At 38.5% G+C, this 26,700-nt stretch overlaps 1 protein-coding gene across 1 annotated transcript; it reads right to left on the bottom strand.

The window, feature by feature from the left end:
* Positions 1 to 1,594: 1,594 nt before the first annotated feature.
* On the bottom strand, positions 1,595 to 21,577 carry LOC133631071 (Krueppel-like factor 6). Its single transcript, XM_062023098.1, has 4 exons — positions 21,271 to 21,577; positions 14,715 to 15,270; positions 12,360 to 12,483; positions 1,595 to 2,775 (listed from the first exon to the last, which is right to left on the bottom strand). The coding sequence occupies exons 1-4, from the start codon at positions 21,370 to 21,372 to the stop codon at positions 2,724 to 2,726; spliced, it is 834 nt and encodes a 277-aa protein (XP_061879082.1). The 5' UTR covers positions 21,373 to 21,577; the 3' UTR covers positions 1,595 to 2,723.
* Between the last annotated feature and the right edge of the window lie 5,123 nt (positions 21,578 to 26,700).

Genomic DNA, 26,700 nt, shown 5'->3' with positions numbered 1-26,700 from the left:
TTCAACATATTGAGCAAAAAGGTCTTTTTTTTTTTTACCAAGAAAAGTGCACTTGTTATTAGTGAGAATATACTTATTTTAAGGTATTTTCGGGTTCATTTTCAGCTAATTTGACTTGTTTCGGAAAGTCTTGACAAGCCGAACTTTCTTGTTCTATTGGCAGATAATTTTGCTTAGTTCAAATAAAATACCCCAAATTTTTTGTCTTTTTTTTTCTTCTTGTTTTTGAACACTGAATTTTTGCAGTGTATGTAGCATCATCTAGAAAGATACAAATAATTGCTATTGCGACATTTAGTGGGACACATTTAGAACAGCAGTTTCTTTCATTCAAAAATTTCGGCTAATTTTTTATACTTGGCAAATTCTTCCCGCGGGCCGGATAAAACCTGCCGTACGTTTGACACCCCGGGTTTAGTCGCTACAACAATAAATGGCGGAAGGAAAACTGCCATCATGAGGACTACGGTCAAAATTAGGTCATATTTTCATCCAATTATGGTGATAGTATGACAACGCCCACAGATGAATAAATACGGGATCTTCTGTCACGGGTGTAATCCGTCAATTTTGCCCCAAAACGAGCACGAGTTTTGTTGGCCGGGCCCGCGGCATATTGTCGAAATAAAATAAAGAACGCTATGGCATTCAGAATGTAGGGGGAAAAAAAGAGCAAAAACAAAAAAGCTAAAATTTGACATGAATAACAATGCACTTTTGTCACCTAAAACACAAAGTTTTGTCTTTAAATATTAAAAATATGTTTAAAAAACGTTTTTTTTTTGTTTTTTTTTTAAATAAATTAAGAAAATATCAAAAATGGCCCCTGCATGTTTCGGCTTTTCAGTACGTGGCCTTTTTAGTGGAAAAAAGTTAGGACACTTCTGATCTCGAATATCGCATTTGTTCCATGTAAAAAGTTCTACGGATGTTATAAAACACTTGAGTATTTTACCGGCCAATTATGCTCAGCAAGAACGTGTACTAAGTAGTACAAAGTAACCAAGTCTACGGGTAGTAGTTAGCATGCTGCCAAAAAAAAAAAGATTACGAAAAAATACATCGCCGAGATTTGTTTTTAATTTTGAGAAGATTTGTCTAAAGTGCCTTATTTTGTGAAGGTGATGCTTTTTTTTTGAACATGGGTTAGGGTGTAAAAAAAAAAAAGTATTTAAATCGGAATCGTGATTCTTAATCCGATTTTTTTTTAAAAATCTATTCCTGACAATTATTAATTGCTTAAAAAAATAATTAAAATCAAATCTTGAAAATTATGGATTGATTATTCAATTAATAAAAACATGTTTTTAATTTGTTTTTAATTTTGAGAAGATTTGTCTCAAGTGCCTTATTTTGTGAAGGTGATGCTTTTTTTTAAAAACATGGGTTAGGGTGTAAAAAAAAAAAGTACTTACATCGGAATCGTGATCCTTAATCCGATTTTTTTTTTTTTAATCTATTCCTGACAATTATTAATTGCTTAAAAAAATAATTAAAATCAAATCTTGAAAATGACGGATTGATTATTCAGTTAATAAAAACATGTTTTTAATTTTGAGAAGATTTGTCTTAAGTGCCTTATTTTGTGAAGGTGATGCGTTAGGGTGTTAAAAAAATCTACTTACATCGGAATCGTGATTCTTAATCCGATTTTTTTTTTTTTTTAGCGATTCTTGACAATTATTAACTGCTTAAAAAAATAATAATTAAAATCAAATCTTGAAAATGATGGATTGATTATTCAATTGATAAAAACATGTTTTTTTTAGCTGATCTTCGAGCTTACTCAGCACTCTAATAATCAGTAACCTGTTTGACAATGTTTTATAATGTTTATACCAAATAATATATTGCGAGAATCCGTTTGAATCGAGAAATCGATTCTGAATCGAATCACGAGTTGTTTGGTGAGGTTTACATGCGCAAGCTCCCGTCTATTTACAGCCGAGTTGTGAAGTCGCCGACGTTTGCAGCGGCGGTTGTCATGGAAACGTGTGCCAAACAAGCGAGTTTAAAAAAACAAAAACAACGTAGTGGCGTCGCTGCGAGTGTACGTAGTTTGCGTCATGGCACGGAGGACAAAATGAGCTTTATAGTGTGTATGTTTTCAGACAGGCTATGTTATACATTGCACATTTATTAGCTGCACTTAAAAAAAATGTAAAAAAAAAACAAAAAAACCTTTCGCCTCTTTCTTTTTTCGTTTTGTTCTTTTTCTAAATAAGCAAGGAGCCGTAGTTCCACCTCCAGGTCACAGGGGGCACACTTTTTTCGTTGCAAACAAACAAACAAGCCCCTTTCACCTCTGCTTTCTCTCTGCATTCATTCGCAGACAATAGACGGCATTCACGCGCACGTCCGCATGCACGCTCCATGGCAGGCATCCATCACAGTCCAAACACACGCACCCCCCCCACCTACAACTCCCCAATAATCCTCCATGGTGGGTGGGGGGTGGGGGATTAAAAAAGCCATACAGAAGAGTTTCTTCCCGTCCTCACTACATCATTCAAGAGCCGTCTCCACAGCGAGGCACTGAGCACGGTGCAAATGATAGCCTGCCTTGACTTCTTCTCTTCCTTCCTGCTTTTCCACTCAATGGAACGCCGTGATTCCCCCCCCCCTCACGAGGGCAGGGGGGACGCCCCGGCCTCGCCTTTGTCGCACAGGTCAGGAAACATCCGCCCGATTCATCCCGCAGGGCCTTCCACGCCAACGCCGCCTTAGATGTGGCGCTTCATGTGCAGCGCCAGGTGGTCGGAGCGGGAAAAACACCTGCAAAAAAAAAAAAAAAAAAAAGTAGGACTTTAATATTTATTCATCTTGTTGAAAGAAAAAAAAACTTTTTGTGTCTCAAATGAAATACTTCAATTTTGTTTTATTTTTTTTGTCCTGTCCGGCTACTCAGGCAAATCATATTGATTAATGTAGATGCCCATATTTGCTGTGCAGATTTACTTTACAAAAGAGAAATGTGGGCTACTTCTCTTTTTTTAGGGTCCGCCCTGTACCCTGTACAAAGGACTCCCTCACCTACAATTCATAATTTCACTTCTTCGGGCGAAAACCAACAGGAAGTTGGCAATTTCCCCTTCAAGACAAAAAATGACTAAAAACACTAATTTTTGATTTTTGAGCTGTAATTTGACCCCCTTAAAATACTTAAAAACTCACCAAAATTCTCACACACATCGGGACTGGTAGAAATTGCGATCTAAAAAAAAAACCGAACCCCAAAACTCAAAATTGTGCTCTACATAATTTTTGCAAAAAACAAAGAAAAAACTGCTCCTCAGAGGAAAACTCAGACAAAACTGCTTGTAACTTCCGGTAGGAACGTCTTAGAGACATGAAACAAATACCTCTATGTAGGTCTCGCCTAGACCTACATTTCATAGATTGATATCCTTCAGCAAAAATCAACAGGAAGTTTGCTATTCCTCCTTCAAAACAAAATTTTTGTTACAACCGGTCACCAAACATCAAACGTTATCTCCTCTGAGCGCGTTTGTCGTTTCGGCTTCAAGCGGTTTTGATTTTACGTGCCTTCAAAGACCCGCAGCACTAAAGTTGCTCCAGTGCCAAAAATGACAACGTAAAATGCAATTATGTCTTTTTTGTCCTCAAAATTCTACACACAATACCCTGTAATGACAATGTGAACTCAGACACAACTTCCTCTAACTCCCAGTACGAATATCGTAGAGACACGAAACAAAAACCTCTATGTAGGTCTCACTCAGCACTACCACTGGACAAAAGTATTGGGACACCTAGGACTAGCACCTGCCAAAAAGCGGACCCGACCAATGCTGATTGCAGCTTTAATTATTATTATTATTATTATTCTTTCTTCCGCTCCGTTGCGCACTACTTTGACCCCCTTAACATGCTTCAAAACTCACCAAATTTTTGACACACATACAAAAACTGTGCCAGATCAAGTTATTCAAAAACCAAACCCCAAAAATCAAAATTGCGCTCTAGCGCCCCCTAGGAAAAAACAACACTAAACTGCCTGTAACTCCCACTAGGAAGGTCGTAGAGACATGAAACAAAAACCTGTATGTAGGTCTCACCACTTAGACCTACAATTTCATAATTTCACATCCTCGGGCAAAAACCAACAGGAAGTTGGCAATTTCCCATTTTAGACAAAAATGTACTAAAAACACTCCTTTTTACGCCGTTGACCTCTAATTTGACCCCCTTAAAATACTTCAAAACTCACCAAACTTCTTACACACATTGGGACAGTTAAATATTGCGATCTAAAAAAAAAAACCCCCCCAAAACTCAAAATTGTGCTCTACATAATTTTTTGAAAAAAAAAACAGAGAAAAACCTGCTCCTCAGAGGAAAACTCAGACAAAAATGCTTGCAACTTCCGGTAGGAACGTCTTAGAGACATGAAACAAATACCTCGATGTAGGTCTCGCCTAGACCTACATTTCATAGATTGACATCCTTCAGCAAAAATCAACAGGAAGTTTGCTATTCCTCCTTCAAAACAAAATTTTTGTTACAACCGGTCACCAAACATTAAACGTTATCTCCTCTGAGTGCGTTTGTCGTTTCGGCTTCAAACGGTTTTGATTTTACGTGCCTTCAAAGACCCGCAGCACTAAAGTTGCTCCGGTGCCAAAAATGACAACGTAAAATGCAATTATGTCTTTTTTGTCCTCAAAATTCTACACACAATACCCTATAATGACAATGTGAACTCAGACACAACTTCCTCTAACTCCCAGTACCAATATCGTAGAGACACGAAACAAAAAACCTCTATGTAGGTCTCACTCAGGACTACCACTGGACAAAAGTATTGGGACACCTAGGACTAGCACCTGCCAAAAGGCGGACCCGACCAACGCTGCTTGCAGCTTTAATTGTATCTGACATTATTAAATGGATTTATATTAATGTTTGGCACAGCCGGACCGTAGCAGGAGAGACGTCAGAGGGGGAAAAGTGCAAGGACAAGAGGGGGATAAGACAGAGAGACAACAACAACAACAACAGAACATCATCAGCAAATACGATTTGCACAAATATGATGGTAAAAGTGATAGCAAAGAAGCAGTTAGTGAAGTAAATATTAATAATACAGAAATGACAATGAGCATTATTACACTACAAATGGAGCAATACAAATACCAATAGCAATAGCACTATTGATAATGAATAACAACAATAAATACCTCTATTATCAACTATACAATTGTCAAGTGCAAAAATACATATACAGTATGTAATGGTAACTTGTAATACAAAAGAAAGCAGATAAATGGAAGGGAAGAAGGAGAAGCGAACTGTATTAACCTTGTAGATTGTTATAGTAACAATAGGTTAAGCTTTGTCCGTGTGCCATGTGTTACCCAGTTTCCCCTAGGGCGGGGGTAGGCAACCCGCGGCTCTAGAGCCGCATTAGCGCTGCCCTAGTGGCTCTCTGGAGCTTTTTCAAAAATGTATGAAAAATGGAAAAAGATGAGGGGAAAAATATATATTTTTTGTGTTAATATGGTTTCTGTAATAGGACAAACATGACACAAACCTCCCTAATTGTTATAAATCACACTGTTTGTATTAAACATGCTTCACTGATTTGAGTATTTGGCGAGCGCCGTTTTGTCCTACTAATTTTGGCGGTCCTTGAACTCACCGTAGTTTGTTTACATGTATAACTTTCTCCGACGTGTTTTATGCCACTTCTTTTTCCGTCTCATTTTGTCCACAAAACTTTTAACGTTGTGCATGAATGCACAAAGGTGAGTTTTGTTGATGTTATTGACTTGTGTGGAGTGCTAATCAGACATATTTGGTCACTGCATGACTGCAAGCTAATCGATGCTAACATGCTATTTAGGCTACCTATATGTACATATTGCATCATTATGCCTCATTTGTAGGTATATTTGAGCTCATTTAGTTTCCTTTAAGTCCTCTTAATTCAATGTATATCTCATGACACACTATCTGTATGTAATATGGCTTTTAATTTTTTGCGGCTCCAGACAGATTTTTTTTGTATTTTTGGTCCAATATGGCTCTTTCAACATTTTGGGTTGCCGACCCCTGCCCTTGGGCAACAACATTAATATTTGTTTGATGAAATGTGATTATATGAATGAGTGTATGTATGCATATGTTCTTGTATATGTACAGTATGTGTATATGTATGTTTGTACAGTGAATATATATGTACAGTACGTGTATATGTATGTTTGTACAGTGAATGTATATGTACAGTATGTGTATATGTATGTTTGTACAGTGAATGTGTGTGTGGATGTATGTACCGTGAGTGTGTATGTACTGTATTTGTGTATTTATGTGGGGCCGTAGGTACCTATGTATGTGGGTAAGTACTAGAGATGTCCGATAATATCAGGCTGCCGATATTATCGGCTGATAAATGCTTTAAAATGTAATATCGGAAATTATCGGTATCGGTTTCAAAATTATCGGTATCGGTTTCAAAAAGTAGAATTTATGTATTCTTAAAACGCCGCTGTGTACACGGACGTAGGGAGACGTACAGAGCGCCAATAAACCTTAAAAGGCACTGCCTTTGCGTGCCTGCCCAGTCACATAATATCTACGGCTTTTCACACAAGTGAATGCAAGGCATACTTGGTCAACAGCCATACAGGTCACACTGAGGGCGGTCGTATAAACAACTTAAACACTGTTACAAATATGCGCCACACTGTGAACCCACACCAAACAAGAATGACAAACACATTTCGAGAGAACATCCGCACCATAACACAACATAAACACAACACAACAAATACCCAGAACCCCTTGCAGCACTAACTCTTCCGGGACGCTACAATGTACACCTCCCGCTACCCTCCCTCCACCTCAACCCCACCCCCCAACCCCAACCACCTCAACCTCCTCATGCTCTCTCAGAGAGAGCATGTCCCAAATTCCAAGCTGCTGTTTTGAGGCATGTTAAAAAAAAAATGCACTTTGTGACTTCAATAATAAATATGGCAGTGCAATGTTGGCATTTTTTTCCATAACTTGAGTTGATTTATTTTGGAAAACCTTGTTACATTGTTTAATGCATCCAGCGGGGCATCACAACATAATTAGGCATAATAATGTGTTAATTTCACGACTGTATATATCGGTATTGGTTGATATCGGAATCGGTAATTAAGAGTTGGACAATATCGGGATACTGGTAAAAAAGCCATTATCGGACATCTCTATTAAGTACCAATGTGTGTGCGTATGTATGTATGTATTAATGAATGAATATACGTATGTGTTATTGTGTGTATGTGAGTATGTATGTGCATGAAATACTCCTATAAGTACACTTTACTATGTATACTATGCACACTGTGTACTTAGTGTTCGTAATAACAGCGTGAGCAATGCCGTTACTTTTACTAGTAACGAGTGATTTAATTAATTACTTTTAAGTCTGTTTGATAGCTTGATGTAATGTGGCACGCTACTTTTGATGTGGTTTTATGTCAACAGCAAGACCGCGTCGTAAGTGCAGCGAGTTCAATGCGGGAAATATCTTTTCACTGGTGAGAGCAACAAGCAGCACCACACTAAAATCAAACAGGAAGAGACACCATCACGCTGTGACACAGCAGACGACAACATGCGCACACGTACACGATGGGAATAACGAACGACAAAGCAATGATTGAAGTGACAAACTCGCCATCCAAGCAATACACCGTTTGTTGACAAAGACACGACAGCTCACGGAAGCACATGCAATCTATTTATTAACCGGCGCTACCGCAATCCGGTGAAAAGATTAAAAAGAGCTGGCGTCAGACTGCCGCTGCTAACTGCTAAAGCTAACAAACACAGCTCTGCTGAAACCCTCGATGACATCACACGCCACTTGGCAACAGGCTCCGCCTTTTAAAAGCACAGACACACACACACTGCTCTATTTGAAATGTCTATCAACTGCAAATGCCCGATATTCAAATGTTTTTAACGTAACGTATTAATTACATTTATTTAAGAATAATTCAGTAATTCAATTAATGTTTTAGTAAAGTAACGAGTAACTATAATTAGAGATGTCCGATAATATCGGTCTGCCGATATTATCGGCCGATAAATGCCTTAAAATGTAATATCGGAAATTATCGGTATCGTTTTTTTTATTATCAGTATCGTTTTTTTATTTTTGTTTTATTAAATCAACATAAAAAACACAAGATACACTTACAATTAGTGCACCAACCCAAAAAACCTCCCTCCCCCATTTACACTCATTCACACAAAAGGGTTGTTTCTTTCTGTTATTAATATTCTGGTTCCTACATTATATATCAATATATATCAATACAGTCTGCAAGGGATACAGTCTGTAAGCACACATGATTGTGCGTGCTGCTGGTCCACTAATAGTACTAACCTTTAACAGTTAATTTTACAAATTTTCATTAATTACTAGTTTCTATGTAACTGTTTTTATATTGTTTGACTTTCTTTTTTATTCAAGAAAATGTTTTTAATTTATTTATCTTATTTTATTTGATTCATTTTTTTAAAAAGTACCTTATTTTCACCATACCTGGTTGTCCAAATTAGGCATAATAATGTGTTAATTCCACGACTGTATATATCGGTTGATATCGGTATCGGTTGATATCGGTATCGGTAATTAAAGAGTTGGACAATATCGGCATATCGGATATCGGCAAAAAGCCATTATCGGACATCCCTAACTATAATTAATTACTTTTTAAAAGTAATTTTTAGAACACTGGCCAATTCTGCCCCACATCCAGTACCGGCATTTTTAACCTTTTTTACTTTGCTTTTAGTTTTGTCAAGGTTTGTTTGTCCCTCCAGTTCCGTTACGTAGCCATGATGGCGACTACTAGGGTGGTAAGTAGAGATGTCTGATAATGGCTTTTTTGCCGATATTCCGATATTGTCCAACTCTTAATTACCGATTCCGATATCAACCGATACCGATATATACAGTCTTGGAATTAACACATTATTATGCCTAATTTTATTGTGATGCCCCGCTGGATGCATTAAACAATGTAACAAGGTTTTCCAAAATAAATCAACTCGAGAGCATGAGGAGGTTGAGGTGGGCGGGCTTGGGGGGGGGGGGGGGGGGGGGTAGCGGGGGTGTATATTGTAGCGTCCAGGAAGAGTTAGTGCTGCAAGGGGTTCTGGGTATTGGTTCTGTTGTGTTTATGTTGTGTTACGGTGCGGATGTTCTCCCAAAATGTGTTTGTCATTCTTGTTTGGTGTGGCGCATATTTGTAACAGTGTTAAAGTTGTTTATACGGACACCCTCAGTGTGACCTGTATGGCTGTTGACCAAGTACGCATTGCATTCACTTGTGTGTGTGAAAAGCCGTAGATATTATGTGATTGGACCGGCACGCAAAGGCAGTGCCTTTAAGGTTTATTGGCGCTCTGTACTTCTCCCTACGTTCGTGTACACAGCGGCGTTTTAAAAAGTCATACATTTTACTTTTTTAAAACAGATACAGATAATTTCCGATATTACATTTTAAAGCATTTATCGGCCGATATTATCGGACAGACTAGTGGTAAGTGTTCATCAAATGCACATTTATGAGTGTTTCAGGCACAACCACAGGGCACTGACTGTGTACTGCATTTCAATGCACTTCGCACTCATATACGACTATGTGTAAGTACGCTAAGTGTGCCAATTGACACAGCATTTGATAGCAACGTTAGCATGCTTTCACTCTTACACTGTTCCCTTTTAAATGCGGCGTCTATTGTTATACCCATCGCAGGGTTTCTCCTACATAGTCTGCTCAGTGGCCTTGTGGTTAGAGTGTCCGCCCTGAGATCGGTAGGTCGTGAGTTCAAACCCCGGCCGAGTCATACCAAAGACTATAAAAATGGGACCCATTACCTCCCTGCTTGGCACTCAGCATTAAGGGTTGGAATTGGGGGTTAAATCACCAAAATGATTCCCGAGCGCGGCCACCGCTGCTGCTCACTGCTCCCCTCACCTCCCATGGGGTGGAACAAGGGGATGGGTCAAATGCAGAGGGTAATTTCACCACACCTAGTGTGTGTGTGACTATCCGTGGTACTTTAACTTAATCTTTACCTTTACATGTAATTGATTGTGGTGCACCACAACAACAAAATAAACCTGCCACACCTTAAAAAGTTTTTTTTCCCACATTAAACTTTTTTTTTCTCTACATGAAAACAAATTTAAGTACCGTATTTTTTGGATTATAAATCACAATGGCCGAAAATGCATAATAAAGAAAGGAAAAAAAACATAAATGAGTCGCACTAGAGCAGTGGTCCCCAACCACCGGGCCGCGGACCGGTACCGGGCCGCACAAGAATTTTAAAAAAATAAATAAAAAAAATGTTGTATTTTATTTTTATGAAATCAACATAAAAAACACAATATATACATTCTATATCAATATATATCAATACAGCCTGCAGGGATACAGTCCGTAAGCACACATGATCGTATTCATTTATGTAAAAAAAACGGTCTGTGGGACAAATTTTGAAGCTTTGACCGGTCCGCAGCTACAAAAAGGTTGGGGACCACTGCACTAGAGTATAAATCGCATTTTTGGGGGAAATTTATTTGATAAAATCGAATAAACCAAGAATAAACATTTGAAAGGCAATTTAAAATACATAAAGAATAGTGAACAACAGGCTGAATAAGTGTACGTTATATGACACATAAATAACCAACTGAGAACGTGCCTGGTATGTTAACGTAACATATTATGGTAAGAGTCATTCAAATAACTATAACATATAGAACATGCTATACGTTTACCAAACAATCTGTCACTCCTAATCGCTAAATCCGATGAAATCTTCTTCCTCTGTGTCGCTTCTAAACAACTCTGCCAACTCCAAAGGTAGACAATGCGCCACTTCCTCTTCTATCGGTACGTCTAGTCTCTTACGTGAATGAGATAAATAATATTATTTGATATTTTTACGGTAATGTGTTAATAATTTCACACATAAATCGCTCCAGAGTATAAATCGCACCCCCGGCCAAACTATGAAAAAAACTGCGACTTATAATCCGAAAAAAAAACGGTAATACATTATGAATGTATAGTCTGTATAAAGTCTATTATTTACGTACTATTTGCCATAATAAAAACATCTCAAATATCCAAAAATATGTTTCTCTATGCTTTATTTTGAAAAAAAAACAACAAAAACATGCATATGCATCGCCTGTCAGCATAAGCGCTACAGCTGGCCGCGGACCTGATCCACCCTGGAATGAAGTTGGCACTCGACAATAGTAAGAAAGGAAAGTTGAAGAGAAAGGAATTCCAAGGTAATTAGATGCATTTCTTGTTCAAGCCTGTGTAAGCTACTCTAATTTTGACATTACTGCTGTCAAAATCGTGTGTATGGAGTGTGCATGTTGTCCCGTGTTTGTGGGGTTTTCTCCGGGTACTGTAGCTTCCTCCCACTTTCCAAAAATATGCACGTTTGCTTCATTGGAGAAGCCCCCATCGCCATATACAGTACCGGCCAAAAGTTTGGACACACCTTCTCATTTCAATGTGTTTTCTTTATTTTCATGACTATTTACATTGTAGATTGTCACTGAAGGCATCAAAACTATGAATGAACACATGTGGAGTTATGCACTTAACAAAAACAGATGAAATAACTGAAAACATGTTTTATATTCTAGTTCCTTCAAAATAGCCACCCTTTGCTCTGATTACTGTTTTGCATACTCTTGGCATTCTCTCGATGAGCTTCAAAAGGTAGTCACCTGAAATGGTTATCACTTTCACAGGTGTCATAGTTTTGATGCCTTCAGTGACAATCTACAATGTAAATAGTCATGACAATAAAGAAAACGCATTGAAATGAGAAGGTGTGTCCAAACTTTTGGCCTGTCCTGTATATAGTGGCACCCTGCATCTACAACATTCCATTAATGGATTGTGTACACATGTATGTTCTCGTGTTATTTTAGAAGTTTTGTTTACATCCGAGACACCTTCTAAGCTAATGTTGGCATGCTCGCCCTTAGAAAGCAAACCGAGAAAAAGCTTATATGCAAATATGGGGTTGAAAAAGTCTTTATGGAGCACTAAACCTCTCCTCATGCCTCCGTGTGGATTCAAACAATGAGCAACTTTTTTTTTTATTCAACTCCTTGACCTTGGATGTCATCCATACATCCATCACCGCAGCTCCTTTCTGTCTCATCAACGCAAAACATGAATCTTTGGAAGTCATGAACGCCGTCTGCAGTTTGCATCCAAACGACTCATGCAAGTTAACTCAAGTGAGTCAGGTCAGCTTTTTAAAGGTGGTAAACAAAGGTGGCGTCTGACCTGTCGCAGTGGCTGCATTTGAAGGGCTTGGCTCCGGTGTGCTTCCTGAAGTGACGCGTCAGCTCGTCGCTTCGTGCAAAACGCCACTCGCAGCCTTCCCACGAGCACCTGTACGGCTTCTCACCTGACACAAAACACAAAAACACTTCAGAAAGACATTCCTGGTGGTCCCAATCAAGAACGTCACATGATCGCACAATTTAAATGAGGGAAGAATAAGACTTTCTGAATCCCCTGTGACTCAGCAATTACTGATAATTGAATCATATCATAACATGTCGACACAATAATTGTCATTAAAAAGTTTGTCTTTTGTTTAAAAATTTTTTAAATAAAGGACAGACCGAAAAAGAGAATGTCTAACAATATTCAATTCAATTCAAGCAGTGATAGAAAGAATAAAATAAAATAATAAATCAAAATTAATTAAATTAAAAAGTAATAGTAAAAAGTTGAAACAAATGATTAAATAAATAAGCAGGTGTGAGGAAAAATAACGACAAAACACAGACTGGGCGGTAATGATGAAAAAATAAATTGTATATATAAATATAAAATATTTTGTCAAATAAAAAAAAATTGGATAAGTAGAAATTTTAAAAATAAAATGTGTGCATAAAATAATTTGAAATAAATAGAGATTCAAGATACATTTAATACAAATTAAACAACTGACAAAAACATTGTAGGATGCATTAATAAATACAAGAATGCATGAATAATGATTAACGAACGATAAATTCAAATTGTGGAAATTGGCAGGTTTTAGTGTACATTTGTATTTAATATTGTGCATGTTTTTTAGCAAGCAAATAATTAGCAAAGTAAAACTTTTTTTTGATTTGTACACATGTTGCCTTCACATCTGTGTTAAAACTTTTCATTTGAACAAAAAGTTCGCTTTTTTAAAAATTGCACAAAATAATAAAGCAAGAATCGTTTGTTTTAACATTTCTGAAAATACATTTCTATATGTTTGATCATTGTATGAAAAATAAAGCAAGAAGGTTTATTTCACACATTTTTTTAATGCTTTCACCCTTTTATGCATTAATATATTCTTTAAATTATCAAAAGAAAACTTGGTTGAGAATTGCATGTTTCCTCCACTTCTGTGGAAATCCTGTTATTATGTTTGTTTTATTTAAATTTAAAAATATATAATTCATATTTATATTGAATTATTGTTACTAAATAAAGCAAATATTGTTTTAATTTCTGAAAATACATTTATCAATCAATCAATGTTTATTTATATAGCCCTAAATCACAAGTGTCTCAAAGGGCTGTACAAGCCACAACGACATCCTCGGTACAGAGCCCACATACGGGCAAGGAAAACTCACCCCAGTGGGACGTCAATGTGAATGACTATGAGAAACCTTGGAGAGGACCGCATATGTGGGTAACCCCCCCCCCCCCTAGGGGAGACCGAAAGCAATGGATGTCGAGTGGGTCTGACATAATATTGTGAAAGTCCAACACATCAGCGAAAGTTATGAATGTTTGTTTTTTTAATAATACAAAAATAATATTAATAATACCCCGAGAGGGACAAGCAGTAGAAAATGGATGGATAATAATAATAATTATAATTAAATTAAAACAAAAAAATTTATTTTCAGCGTAATTTTTTTTACCTTACTTTTTGTCCAATAAACAATGAAGCAATATTTTTTATTTTATTTTTAATACAAAATAAAGCAATAATATTTTAGGTTAGTTTCTGTGAAGGCTTTGATCCAAATGAGGAATCTTCTTCTTTGTTTCACTGCTGTTCATCGTGTAAAGACGATGTTCTGACTATGCAAGCTGAAGGAGGAAAACAAGCCACCAGCTTATGTAACGTGTGTGTGTGTGTGTGTGTTTCCCATTAATAGTGTGTGGGGGCCTCTCATGGCTGGGAAGGATGCTCGGAATGCCACTTCCTCCGCTAATGTGCTGCGCGGCTGTAAACAGCTTGGCAGGGGTCGGAGGTGACGAGGGAAACTGCTCACATTTGAACCGAGACAAATGCCAGATTCCCTTTTTTTTTTTTCCCCCTCCATGTACAGCGTTCCCAGGATGAAACGTGAGCCGTGTTTGCAGGACACACATGCTCTTGTCTGCCTGTAAAGAACTGACTCCTCCCCCTCATGACATCATGTCACGTTACTGTGTGATGAGGTCACAGGCGACGACGGCATTCCCTCTGGAAGATATTCCAAGTATGTGGTAGCATTTTAGGGGGATGGGGAGGTCGGTGTTGTTTTTTTTACCTCCGATCTTTGGCGTCAGGACAGGAAGCTCGTTGAAATATTTGTATATTCTACTTTAAGCCACCATTCAAGAAAAAGCACAATAGTGAGTGTGTACCTGTGTGTGTACGCTGGTGTGCCTTCAGGTGGGAGCTCTTGGTGTACACCTTCCTGCAGCCGTTGAACAGACACCTGTGGACACGCCTCCTTCCGTCAGGCGACGCCTCCCCGCTGGCGAGCACCGCCCTCTCCGCGCCGGCGCCGCCCGTTCTGCCTTTCCCGACGGCGTGCAGCACAGTCTGTACGCCGGCCCACGCCTGGCCCGCCGAGCCCTCCTTGACCAGCTCGGGCGAGGACGGCGGCGTGCCGATGACGACGGCGCTGAGGTCGTCGGCGCCGTCGCCGAGAATGTCCGCCAAGGAGCCGGAGGGGAAGTCGAGGGCCGGGGAGAGCTCCTCGGAGCTGTCCGACGCCTCGCTGCTGGCGTCCGAATGGAAGCAGCCCACGTCCAGGTGCTGGGGGTCGTCCTCTTCCTTGATGAGCTTGGGGTCGGCATTCTTGTCGCCGCACGCCAACATCAGCTTGCTCCATAAGTCCTCCTGACTCTCAAACTTCAGCTCGGACGCCGACACGTACGGCTCGCTCTGGAGGTAGCGCTCCAGCTCCAAACATGTCTACACAACAAAAACAAAACATGGAGGTCACTTATGTTGTCTGCAGGTGTGTAGCAACATGTTCATTTGACTTAAGTAAAAACAATGTTTTTGTCAGTGTAGTTTTAACTTTGAGTTTAGTATTTCGATGAAGAAACACTACTTTTACTACGTTACATTTATGTGAATTCTGATTGCTACATTTACTTGCATCATTATAATTATTTATAATCTATTCAGTGTTTCCCATAAACTGTGAAGATACCTGTGGCGGCGGGGGCGTGGCTATGGGCGTGGTCACCATGACAGCATCGAGTAATTTGCATAATGTACTACAATGATATGATTTTCTCTAAAAAGGCTCAAAAAATGTATACTTACTAATTAATGATAACAGTTTTGTTTTAAACGTCCATCCATCCATCCCTTTTACAATATAATTACAACACTTTATGTACATATTTATATACAGATTTGAACAATAAGTTATTCACTGACATATATTTATTAATTGTGGTTCTTACAAAAAACATATCTTATAAAATATAAAAGCTAAAATGTCTCTTAAAGCTCTGCCCCTTTAATTAGTGCATACTAAATAATTTAACTTTAGCCTACTATTACAACCATATTATTTACCAGCAACATAAAGTGAAACAGAGGCAGAGGTGTCCTGCCACAGTCAGTAACAAATAAACAGAAAACAGTAGTGGTGGTAGATAGACACAGAGCTTCATCAAACATCTGATCCACTGAACAAAGAGCTCCAAAAATCTTGAACTTTAGACTGCCATCAGTTTTACTCCCTACACTTAACCATGTGTTTACTGCCTGCAGACTTTGCACCCTTTGTTATATACACATGTTGTGTTTCTAATATAAATACATTTAATAAAGTCAAATACCAATAAGGCAACAAGAGAAGTATCCTACACTTCTCTTTTGTAAAGTAAATCTGAACAGCCAATATGGGCATCTACATCAACTATATGATTTGCCTGAGAAGCTGGACAGGACAAAAAAAAACAAAAAAAACTTTAAAAAAATTTTTTTTTTAAATTTGTGGCGGACGTAATTCTTTCGTGGCGGGCCGCCACAAATAAATGAATGTGTGGGAAACACTGCTATTGATTACTGAATACGCCTTCATTTGCCTCGTTGAGACTTCTTCCGGTGGGTTTCACCAATCCAACGTAGGCACGGGTGACTCCATTCCACCAATCAAAAGTAGCCTGGAAGTCACATGACCGCGCTCAAACTACACATTGAAAAAAGTGACAGCTCCACACTGATGACTTACAAACTAGGGAAAAAACCCCACACAAAAACTCCACTTCCAACTAGAGAAAACACGTTGCGGTAAGTGGTGGATGTTTTCTTATTTTATGCCAGTCTTTCTCAAACTGTGGGGGGCACGGTGCAATGTCATGGGGGGCGTGTAACCTCGAATAGGATGAGCGTATGTCGCACATGGCTTCAGTGTAACCACGGTGGGGGACGAGGAAAGACTGGTGTGTGGTTTCCTTTATTTTTGATAAGCTTACAATGTTATGCAGAGGTGTTGTCATAACAAATTTATTGACAAAATATACTATTTTTAGTCATGTTGGAGAGTGGAAGGGGGGGCGCAATAGAAAATATTTGAGAAGCACTGTAATTTATGCCAACATTAGTCCTGTTATAACATCATAAGTGACTGTAAAAGGTGCATCTTTTGTAGTACACGCTGTCGTAGTGTCTCATCACACACACACGCGCTGACATACACACACACCAAGTTTGTTCACTGAATACTTACTTTAAATAATTATTTGAATGTACGTGCCACTAAAAGTGTCCAAGCACATATGTGCTGGACTGCTATTGTTTGATTGTATAGATCAGGGGTGTCAAACTCATTTAGATCGGGGGCCACATGGAGAAAAATCTACTCCCAAGTGGGCCGGACTGGTAAAATCACGGCATGATAACTTCAAAATAAAGACAACTTCTGATTGTTTTATTTGTTTAAAAATAGATCAAGCACATTCTGAAATTGTACAAATCATAATGTTGTTGTTTTTTTTTTTACACTTACATGTTGCGGTTAATAGTATTCTATCTTTATTTGTCGTTATTTATATTAAATAAATTATGTGATAATGTTCATCAGTCAACTCATTGGTGTTGATTTGCAATCCATCAAGATAAAACAATGATAAATTACAGGATGTTATTTATGTAGTTTGATCATCTTCCTCGACTGATGTACTAACACCACGTGGTTTATTTTACATTTGTAGCATCATCTACAAAAATACAAAGAATTGCCATTGTGTCATCGAGTGGACATATTTAGAACAGCACTTTCTTTCATTCAAAAATGTCAGGTTAATTTTTATACTTAGCAAACTCATCCCGCGGGCCGGATAAAACCTGGTGTAGGTCACGTCTACCTCCACTACCCCAGGTTTGCGCTATTGACCTATTAGTTGAAAATAATCAAGCTTGCCGGGGTAAACTACTATCATGTATATGATACATGTACATGATATGCCCACTATATTGATTTATATTAATAGTTAATCGATTAATTAACAGAGGCAATGGAGCGCAAATGGAGTGCAGTACCTGGTTACAACCAGCAGAGGTGCTGTTGGTTCAATCTTTACTAGTTTGATGTCAGAAGAAGCCCAACATGAGGTCCGTTACAGACTTCCACTCCAACAAACCACATTTTGATCCGTATTGATTAAATGCTTTAAAATGTAATATCGGAAATTATCGGTTTCAAAATTATCGGTATCGGTTTCAAAGAGTAAAATGTATGACTTTTTTAAAACGCCACTGTGTACACGGACGTAGGGAGAAGTACAGAGCGCCAATAAACCTTAAAGGCACTGCCTTTGCGTGCCGGCCCAATCACATAATATCTACGGCTTTTCCCACACACAAGTGAATGCTGGTCAACAGCCATACAGGTCACACTGAGGTTGCCTGTATAAACAACTTTAACACTGTTACAAATATGCGCCACACTGTGAACCCACACCAAACAAGAATGACAAACACATTTCGGGAGAACATCCGCACCGTAACACAACATAAACACAACAGAACAAATACCCAGAACCCCTTGCAGCACTAACTCTTCCGGGGCGCTACAATATACACCCCCCCCCGCTACCCTCTACCACAACCCCGCCCCCTCAACCCCGCCCACCTCAACCTCCTCATGCTCTCTCAGGGAGAGCATGTCCCAAATTCCAAGCTGCTGTTTTGAGGCATGTTAAAAAAAAATAATGCACTTTGTGACTTCAATAATAAATATGGCAGTGCCATGTTGGCATTTTTTTCCATAACTTTAGTTGATTTATTTTGGAAAACCTTGTTACATTGTTTAATGCATCCAGCGGGGCATCACAACAAAATTAGGCATAATAATGTGTTAATTCCACAACTGTATATATCGGTATCGGTTGATATCGGTAATTAAGAGTTGGACAATATCGGATATTGGCAATAAAGCCATTATCGGACATCTCTAGTATTAAGTAAATATATATGAATAATAGTGGGCATACTTGAATTGAGAAATAGGTATAGTTAAGTTAACTTAACTATACAATGTTTTTACGGGTAATTACTGAAGGGAATGTAGTCAAATGTTTGTTTTTAATAGTGATAGTCACAATGTTGTCATGCTCACTGGTCAGTTATATTTTGATGTATCGAAGAAGAGCCAGATGAGGTGGTTCGGGCATCTGGTCAGGATGCCACCCGAACGTCTCCCTAGGGAGGTGTTTAGGGCACGTCCGACCGGTAAGGGGCCACGGGGAAGACCCAGGACACGTTGGGAAGACTATGTCTCCCGGCTGGCCTGGGAACGCCTCGGGATCCCCCGGGAAGAGCTGGACGAAGTGGCTGGGGAGAGGGAAGTCTGGCCTTCCTTGCTTAGGGTGCTGCCCCCGCGACCCGACCTCAGATAAGCGGAAGAAGATAGATGGATGGATGGATGGATGGATGGATGGAATTCATCGCTCGGTTGATTTGGAAAGTTGACATCTTTACAAATGTTTTTTTCTGTCTTAATTAGCAATAACGTTGAACACATGGATGTCCAAAGTGCGCCCCCGGGGGGGGCCGTTGTTTTTTGGGTGCGCCGCTTTATTTCATGTCGTGAGATGTTTTGTTGCGATAGTTTAGCATGTGTCGATTGATTTGAATCTCTTTAATGGAGAAAATGTGTCAAAGTGGCCCCCGTCCTTTACTTTGTATATATCGCTGGGGAAAAGTTTGGAGATCCCCCGCCCCCCGCTGCTATTTAACCACATGATCATCCATGTGTGTTAGCTAGCTGCACGCCGCCATCCCAAGGTTCCTCCAGTCGAGACACAACATCCTTCATGAGGAACATTGTGTTTGTGTCCTCCGAGGTCCAACCAGGAAGACTCCATGTTTTCCTCCCCGGTGCCTTCACGTACATGAGTGAGTCTGTCAGGGATAAGTCATGAAATTTACATACGCTACAACCCCCCCCTCGCGTTCCCCCCCCCCTCCGTTGGTTTGGTGAAGTGCTTGTAGATCTTTTAGCCGCATCAATTATTCAGCATAATGTGGATTTAATAATGCATTTGGAGGCCCGGCTAGAAATAACATAACACGCCCGGGACCACAGAGGCGGGGAGGTCTGGTTCACGGAACTGGAGGGGGGCGGAGAGCAGGGAGGGAGGGGTGGGGGGGTTCCATAAAAAGCTTCAGTATGAATACTGCAAGATCCACTTTGGGACGCGTGTGGGCTTTTGGAAGGCGAGCTTGCTTGCTTGCTGCTGCTATTGTCAGTCCAGCCAAATTCCACCTCCGCAAGTCACGTGACTCATTAGTGGCGTTTGCAGCCGCATTCCCGCGTGCACGTCTCGGTGGAATCCAAGCCATGTGTGCTGGGATGTTCTGGAATGACCAGCAACTTTTTGACTCTGGAGGCGGGGACAGTGAGCATCACTGGGAGAGGGGAGGGGAGGATGTTTGCAGGGATGCTTTAAATTAGCCGTCAGTCCACTTTTTTTTTTTTTTTTTTTCCCCCCCCAAAATATTTGTATTGAATTTTGCAGACAGTACAGCATAGTGAATCGTGGCAAACAGCAAGTTGAGGTATCCGCACATTTTACAATATGTAACATAATAAACCCAACCCTTTACAATACCCACCCACTCAATTTGATTGCTTGATTGAAACTTTTATTAGTAGGTTGCACAGTGAAGTACATATTCCGTACAATTGACCACTAAATGGTAACACCCGAATAAGTTTTTCAACTTGTTTAAGTCGGGGGTCCACTTAAACTGACACATGATACAGATATACGCTATCATCATAATACAGTCATCACGCAAGATAATCATCAGAGTATATACATTGAATTATTTACATTATTTACAATGTTGGTATCAACACTTCAGTCATCAACAATTGCCTCATCAGAGAAATGGACATTGAAACCGTGTAGGACCGACTTGGTAGGATATGTACAGCAAGTAGTGGACATATAGAGAGAGAGATATCAGAAAGTATAAGAAAAAGTGTCTACATTTGATTATTTGCAATCCGAAGAGGTATTATGTGGAAGGGAGGGTGTTAGTTTAGGGTTGTAGTTGCCTGGAGGTGTTCTTTTAGTGCGGTTTTGAAGGAGGATAGAGATGCCCTTTCTTTTACACCTGTTGGGAGTGCATTCCAAATAAGGTAATTTTGTCCGTCGGTCCACTTTTAACTACATTTGAAACTTTTCGTCGGATCCAAAAAAAAAAAAAAAAGTGTCTCCTCACTCGCCAACTCGCGTGCACGCGCGGGCTGTGAACTGTCGCGCGCGCGCGAGCACGCGCCTTACGCTGACAGCAGGCGTGTGCGCGCATGACAGGTCCGAGCATGCGAAGTTACAACACACACACGGACTTACGGTAAAAATAAAAATAAAAAAAATAAAAAGTTTAGCGTGCAGCACTACTCGGGATTGTTTGGCGTTTTTTTCCCGCTTTAGTCCTTACCTGCTGCCAGTACTCCTCCAGGGACGGTAGCGCTGAAAAGTATCCAGTGTCGTGCACGATTTGGAGCTCCTGGAAGATGCTGCACATGGGAATGACGTCCATCTCACCAGCGGGACAAGCGTCGGGTTTTTGTTTTTTTTTTTACGGACACGGTGCGCGCTGCCGATGGTGGTTTTTGGCGAGCACACGAACGAGGACCAGAAGCAGGACCGAAGTAAGACTGAAGGAGGTCTGCTCCGGTCTGTCAGCTCCTCTGAACTCAACCTCGTCCCCCCCTTCCTGCTCTTCTTGCACACACTCCCCGCTACACACGAACATGCGCCGCTTGACCGCGACCACCAATCAGCTTGCAGGAATGAGGAGCCCGCCTACCCCCGCAGCTCTGACCAATGGGAGGCCTCAACTTGAGCCACTGATCGCGCCTGATTGGTTGTAGCGGCGGAGCGACCGCCGTCGCTCATTGGACCGCCGAGGTGCTATTTTTAGGCCGCGATATAAGCGCAACACAACCCGGAAGCGAGAGTTTCGTGTGGAGAGAGAGAGGAGAGACCGCCGAACCTCGACCGAGCGGCGGCAGTCTGAGCACAAGAAAGCCGAAACCAGGCGCCCATCTCTGGCTATGAGAAGTACTGAGACACCGCCGTTTTCTTCAATGGAATTTTCTCTAACTCTCACTTCCTGCGCTCGTTGTAGTAAAATCCTCTATATGACTGTTTTGTATACTATATTAATTCGGTAACACTTTAGTATGGGGAACACATAGTCACCCTTAATTAGTTGCTTATTAACATGCAAATTAGTAACATATTGGCTCTTAATTAGTCATTAGTATTGATTGATTGATTGATTGAGACTTTTATTAGTAGGTTGCTCAGTGAAGTACATATTCCATGCTTATTAATGCCTTATTCTGCATGGCCTTATGATATAACCAGTAAGCCATTAACTAAGAGTCTTCCCTCAATAACCTCAGAATTATTGCTTATTAGTAACCGTAACCCTAACCCATATGTTCCCCTATTGTCCAAATAACTCTAAATTAAGTATTTGTTACTTTAATAAGAAACTACCGTATTTCGGATTATAAATAGCTCCGGAGTATAAATCGCACCGGCCGAAAATGCATAATAAAGAAGGAAAAAAACATATATAAGTCGCACTTGAGTATAAGTCGCATTATATTTTATATATATATATTTATTATATTTCGCACATATAAAATCATCTATATGACTGTGTTTTGTATACCATATTAATTCGGTAACACATTAATTAGTTGCTTATTAACATGCAAATTAGTAACATATTGGCTCTTAATTAGTCATTATTAAGTACTTATTAATGCCTTATTCTGCATGGCCTTATTATACAACCAGTAATCCATTAACTAAGAGTCTTCCCTCAATAACCTCAGAATTATTGCTTATTAGTAACCCTAACCCTCAGAGGTCGGCAACCCAAAATGTTGAAAGAGCCATTTTGGTCCAAAAAAGGAAAAGCCTTCTATAAGTGATATAATGAAGACAACACATGATGTACATGTCTGTATTAGTTGTATTAGCCTACTATCAAAATGACTTTAAAAGTCTTATACAAGTGTTATAATGAAGACAACACATGATTTAAGTGTCTATATTAGCTATATTAGCCTACTTTTATTTTTAAAACATTGGAAAACATTAGTAAACCTTCTCAGAGGGTGAGATAACTCCTCTAAATGACTGTCTTGGAATGGCCAAACGTATTCATTTTATAACGTCTCTTCTACTCCGTGTCTCTCATTGGGCACGTTTGTTATGTGAAAATATCAAAAATGGCGGGCTGTCTTCTTCTAATGAATTTATTAGAATCTATGCAAAATTAAATACACAGAGGACATAGGAAATTAAATGAGCTCACATATACCTACAAGTGAGGCATAATGATGCAATATGTAAATAAAGCCAGCCTAAATAGCATGTTAGTATCGATTAGCTTGCAGTCATGCAGTGACCAAATATGCTTGATAAACACTCCACACAAGTCAATAACATCAACAAAGCTCACCTTTGTGCATTCGCGCACAGTATAAAACGTTTGGTGGACAAAATGAGACAAAGAAGGAGTGGTATAAAATATGTATTTCTCTGGCATGTCGAAGATAGTTATACATGTAAACAAACTACGGTGAGTTCAAGTACCGCCAAAATGAGGACAAAACGGCGCTCGCCAAATACTCTCATCAGAATATCATGTTTAATATAAACAGTGGAATTTCCAACAATTAGGGAGGATTGTGTCATGTTGTCCTCCTACAGAAACCCTATTAAAACAAAAATATATTTTTCCCCCCATCTTTTTCTATTTTCATACATTTTTGAAAAAGCTCCAGGGAGCCAGTAGGGCAGCGCTAAAGAGCCGCATGCGGCTCTAGAGCCGCAGGTTGCAGACCGCTGCCCTAACCCTTATATGTTCCCCTACTGTCCAAATAACTCTAAATTAAGTATCTGTTACTTTAATAAGAAACTACCGTATTTTTCGGATTATAAATCGCTCGGGAGTATAAATCGCACCGGCCGAAAATGCATAATAAAGAAGCAAAAAAACATATATAAATCGCGTTTGAGTATAAGTCGCATTTTTTTGGGAAATTTATTTGATAAAATCCAACACCAAGAATAGACATTTGAAAGGCAATTTAAAATAAATAAAGAATCATGAACAACAGGCTGAATAAGTGTACGTTATATGAGGCATAAATAACCAACTGAGAACGTGCCTGGTATGTTAACGTAACATATTATGGTAAGTGTCATTCAAATGATATACGCCTAGTCTCTTATGTGAATGAGATAAATAATATTATTTGATATTTTACGGTAATGTGTTAATAATATGTGTTAATAATTTCACACATAAATCGCTCCAGAGTATAAATTGCACCCCCGGCCAAACTATGAAAAAAACTGCGATTTATAATCTGAAAAATACGGTAATTAATGGTGAATATGGCGACTTGTCCAGGGTGTACACCGCCTTCCGCCCGAATGCAGATGAAATAGGCGGTAGAAAATGGATGGATGGATGCATGTTCCCCATACTAAAGTGTTACCATTAAATCATATACTGTACCTAATTAATAATGTTTTTTATTTGACATATTTTTGGATAATTAAAAAAAACACAAATGGATGGATGGCATTTACTCTGGGGGTATATCAAGTATAGTATATGCAAAGCAACAGGTGGCGCTATAAGCTGGAACCGTTAGACCATTTTAGCCAATCAGAAGTCTGAAAAGAGTCATTTCCAGGAGTAGACTTAGACCTAGACTTCCTTTGTTGTCATTCAAATTTGAACATTACAGTACGGATAAGAACAAGATTTTGTTGCATTAGCTCGTGCAGGATAAAAGAGCAAGAAGGTGCAGAATGTTTGCATTAACAAAAGAAGGTGCAGGTATAAGTAGATTACTGTACAGATAAATATATTGCACTTTTGCATATGCATCCATGTTTACGGATGTATGTTATATTGTCTTTAAAGTCCAGCGAGTTAGGGGAATTGAGGGGATTATATAACCTGTGAAACAGGCTTGTAGGGATGATATAGCATATTTTGCATATGCATCCACGTTTACGGATGTATGTTATATTGTCTTTATAATCCAGCGAGTTATTCCGTTTTTTGGGGGAATTGAGGGGATTATATACAGTATATATATATATATACAGTATATATATATATATATATATATATATATATATATATATATATATATATATATATATATATATACACATACATACTATATTATATATATATATATATATATATATATATATATATATATATATATATATATATATACAGTATATATATATATATACACATACATACTATATTATATATATATATATATATATATATATATATATACATATATATATATATATATATATATATATATATATATATATATATATATATATATATATATATATATATATATATATATACACACATACATACTATATTATATATATATATATATATATATATATATATATATATATATATATATATATATATATATATATATATATATATATATATATATATATATATACACATACATCAGGGGATTTATACAATTTTATAAAATCTGACGAGCAGGGAAACCTGCGAAACAGGCTTGTAAGGATGATATAGCCTCTTGTGTTTTTTCCTGACCTAACATATATATATATATATATATATATATATATATATATATATATATATATATATATATATATTAGACGCAAAAACAAGTAAATGAGTGAAAAACTTGATGAAAGATGTGGACTTACCCTTCAGTCTTAATGCCAAAATATGAAGTGAACTATAGATACACAAAAGCAGCTCATGTAAAAAGAAAAAAATGCTCCACCCTGTCTATAAAAAATGCTAAACATTTTCACAAGTTTTACAGAAAGTTGCTTTTTAGTGATCCAAAACAACTTGTGTATGAAGAAGCCATCAAAACATAGAAAATATATACCCACGAATAAGGATGGGAATTCAGAAGATTTTTGAGACTCCGTTTCCAATTCTGCTTAACGATTCAGTTCTTTATCGATTCTCATTTGTAAAGACGACAACAAACGATTGGCATCAACGTTGTTTGCTTTAGAGCAGGGGTGTCAAAATCTTTGAATCTGAAGTCAAAATGACAAATAGATATTAAAGTTCTTCTTGGAATCGCCTGCTGCATCAAATAATATTGACAAAAACTGCAGTTGCATGCGGTACAAATGTTTCTGTTAAAACTGAAATCCATTTAACAAAAAAGATGAAGTGCTTTATTGACGCACATTATTTCCAGGCTTTCACGGGCCACATAATTGATGTGGCTGCCAGGTGTGGCCCTTGAGTCTTGAATTTGGCACCTGTGGTTTAAAAAGAAACATGAGTGTACAAGAGGCTCACAGCCTTGATGGGGTGCCAGGGCCCAGAAAATATGTTTTGAAAATAACTAATATAATAATGTAGTAGCTATTCTACTGTAGAAATAATTAAAATACAACATAAATTACACAATAGGTCCAGTAACATGGGGAACATTTCTCTAACAGAATTACAATTATTATTTTTAATATTTGATCTGACCACTTTACAGTATGTAAAATTATGTCAAACAGTGACACCCACAAGCAGGTCTATGCATAATAGAACTATGCATTATACAATTCTGCAACCGTCAACTGTGAACATTACCATTGTTTTGGAGGAAAATAAGCATATCTGCCTTTTCAAAAAAAGATATGTGATCTTTCTTACTAATTACCACGTCTCAACTGTGGAGAACACTTCTTAAACAGTCAGTTTATGTGTTGCAAATGCAATGCAAGCATTCATTTCATGTTTACAGTTCATTATAGCAAGTTTTACAATGATGTGCTAGTTAAA

This window comes from Entelurus aequoreus, linkage group LG16 (assembly GCF_033978785.1).
Source record: "Entelurus aequoreus isolate RoL-2023_Sb linkage group LG16, RoL_Eaeq_v1.1, whole genome shotgun sequence".
Taxonomy (NCBI): Eukaryota; Metazoa; Chordata; class Actinopteri; order Syngnathiformes; family Syngnathidae; genus Entelurus; species Entelurus aequoreus.
This window is presented reverse-complemented; position numbering and strand designations above follow the sequence as displayed.

What these genes read in the sequence shown, in the direction of transcription:
- LOC133631071 (XM_062023098.1), bottom strand. Translation starts at nt 21,372, where the DNA reads ATGGACGTCATTCCCATGTGCAGCATCTTCCAGGAGCTCCAAATCGTG. An exon ending in ACACCAGCGTACACACACAG is followed by an intron (nt 12,484 to 14,714) that starts GTACACACTCAC and finishes GTTTTGTGTCAG; the next exon opens with GTGAGAAGCCGTACAGGTGC. An exon ending in AAATGCAGCCACTGCGACAG is followed by an intron (nt 2,776 to 12,359) that starts GTCAGACGCCAC and finishes TTTTTTTTGCAG; the next exon opens with GTGTTTTTCCCGCTCCGACC.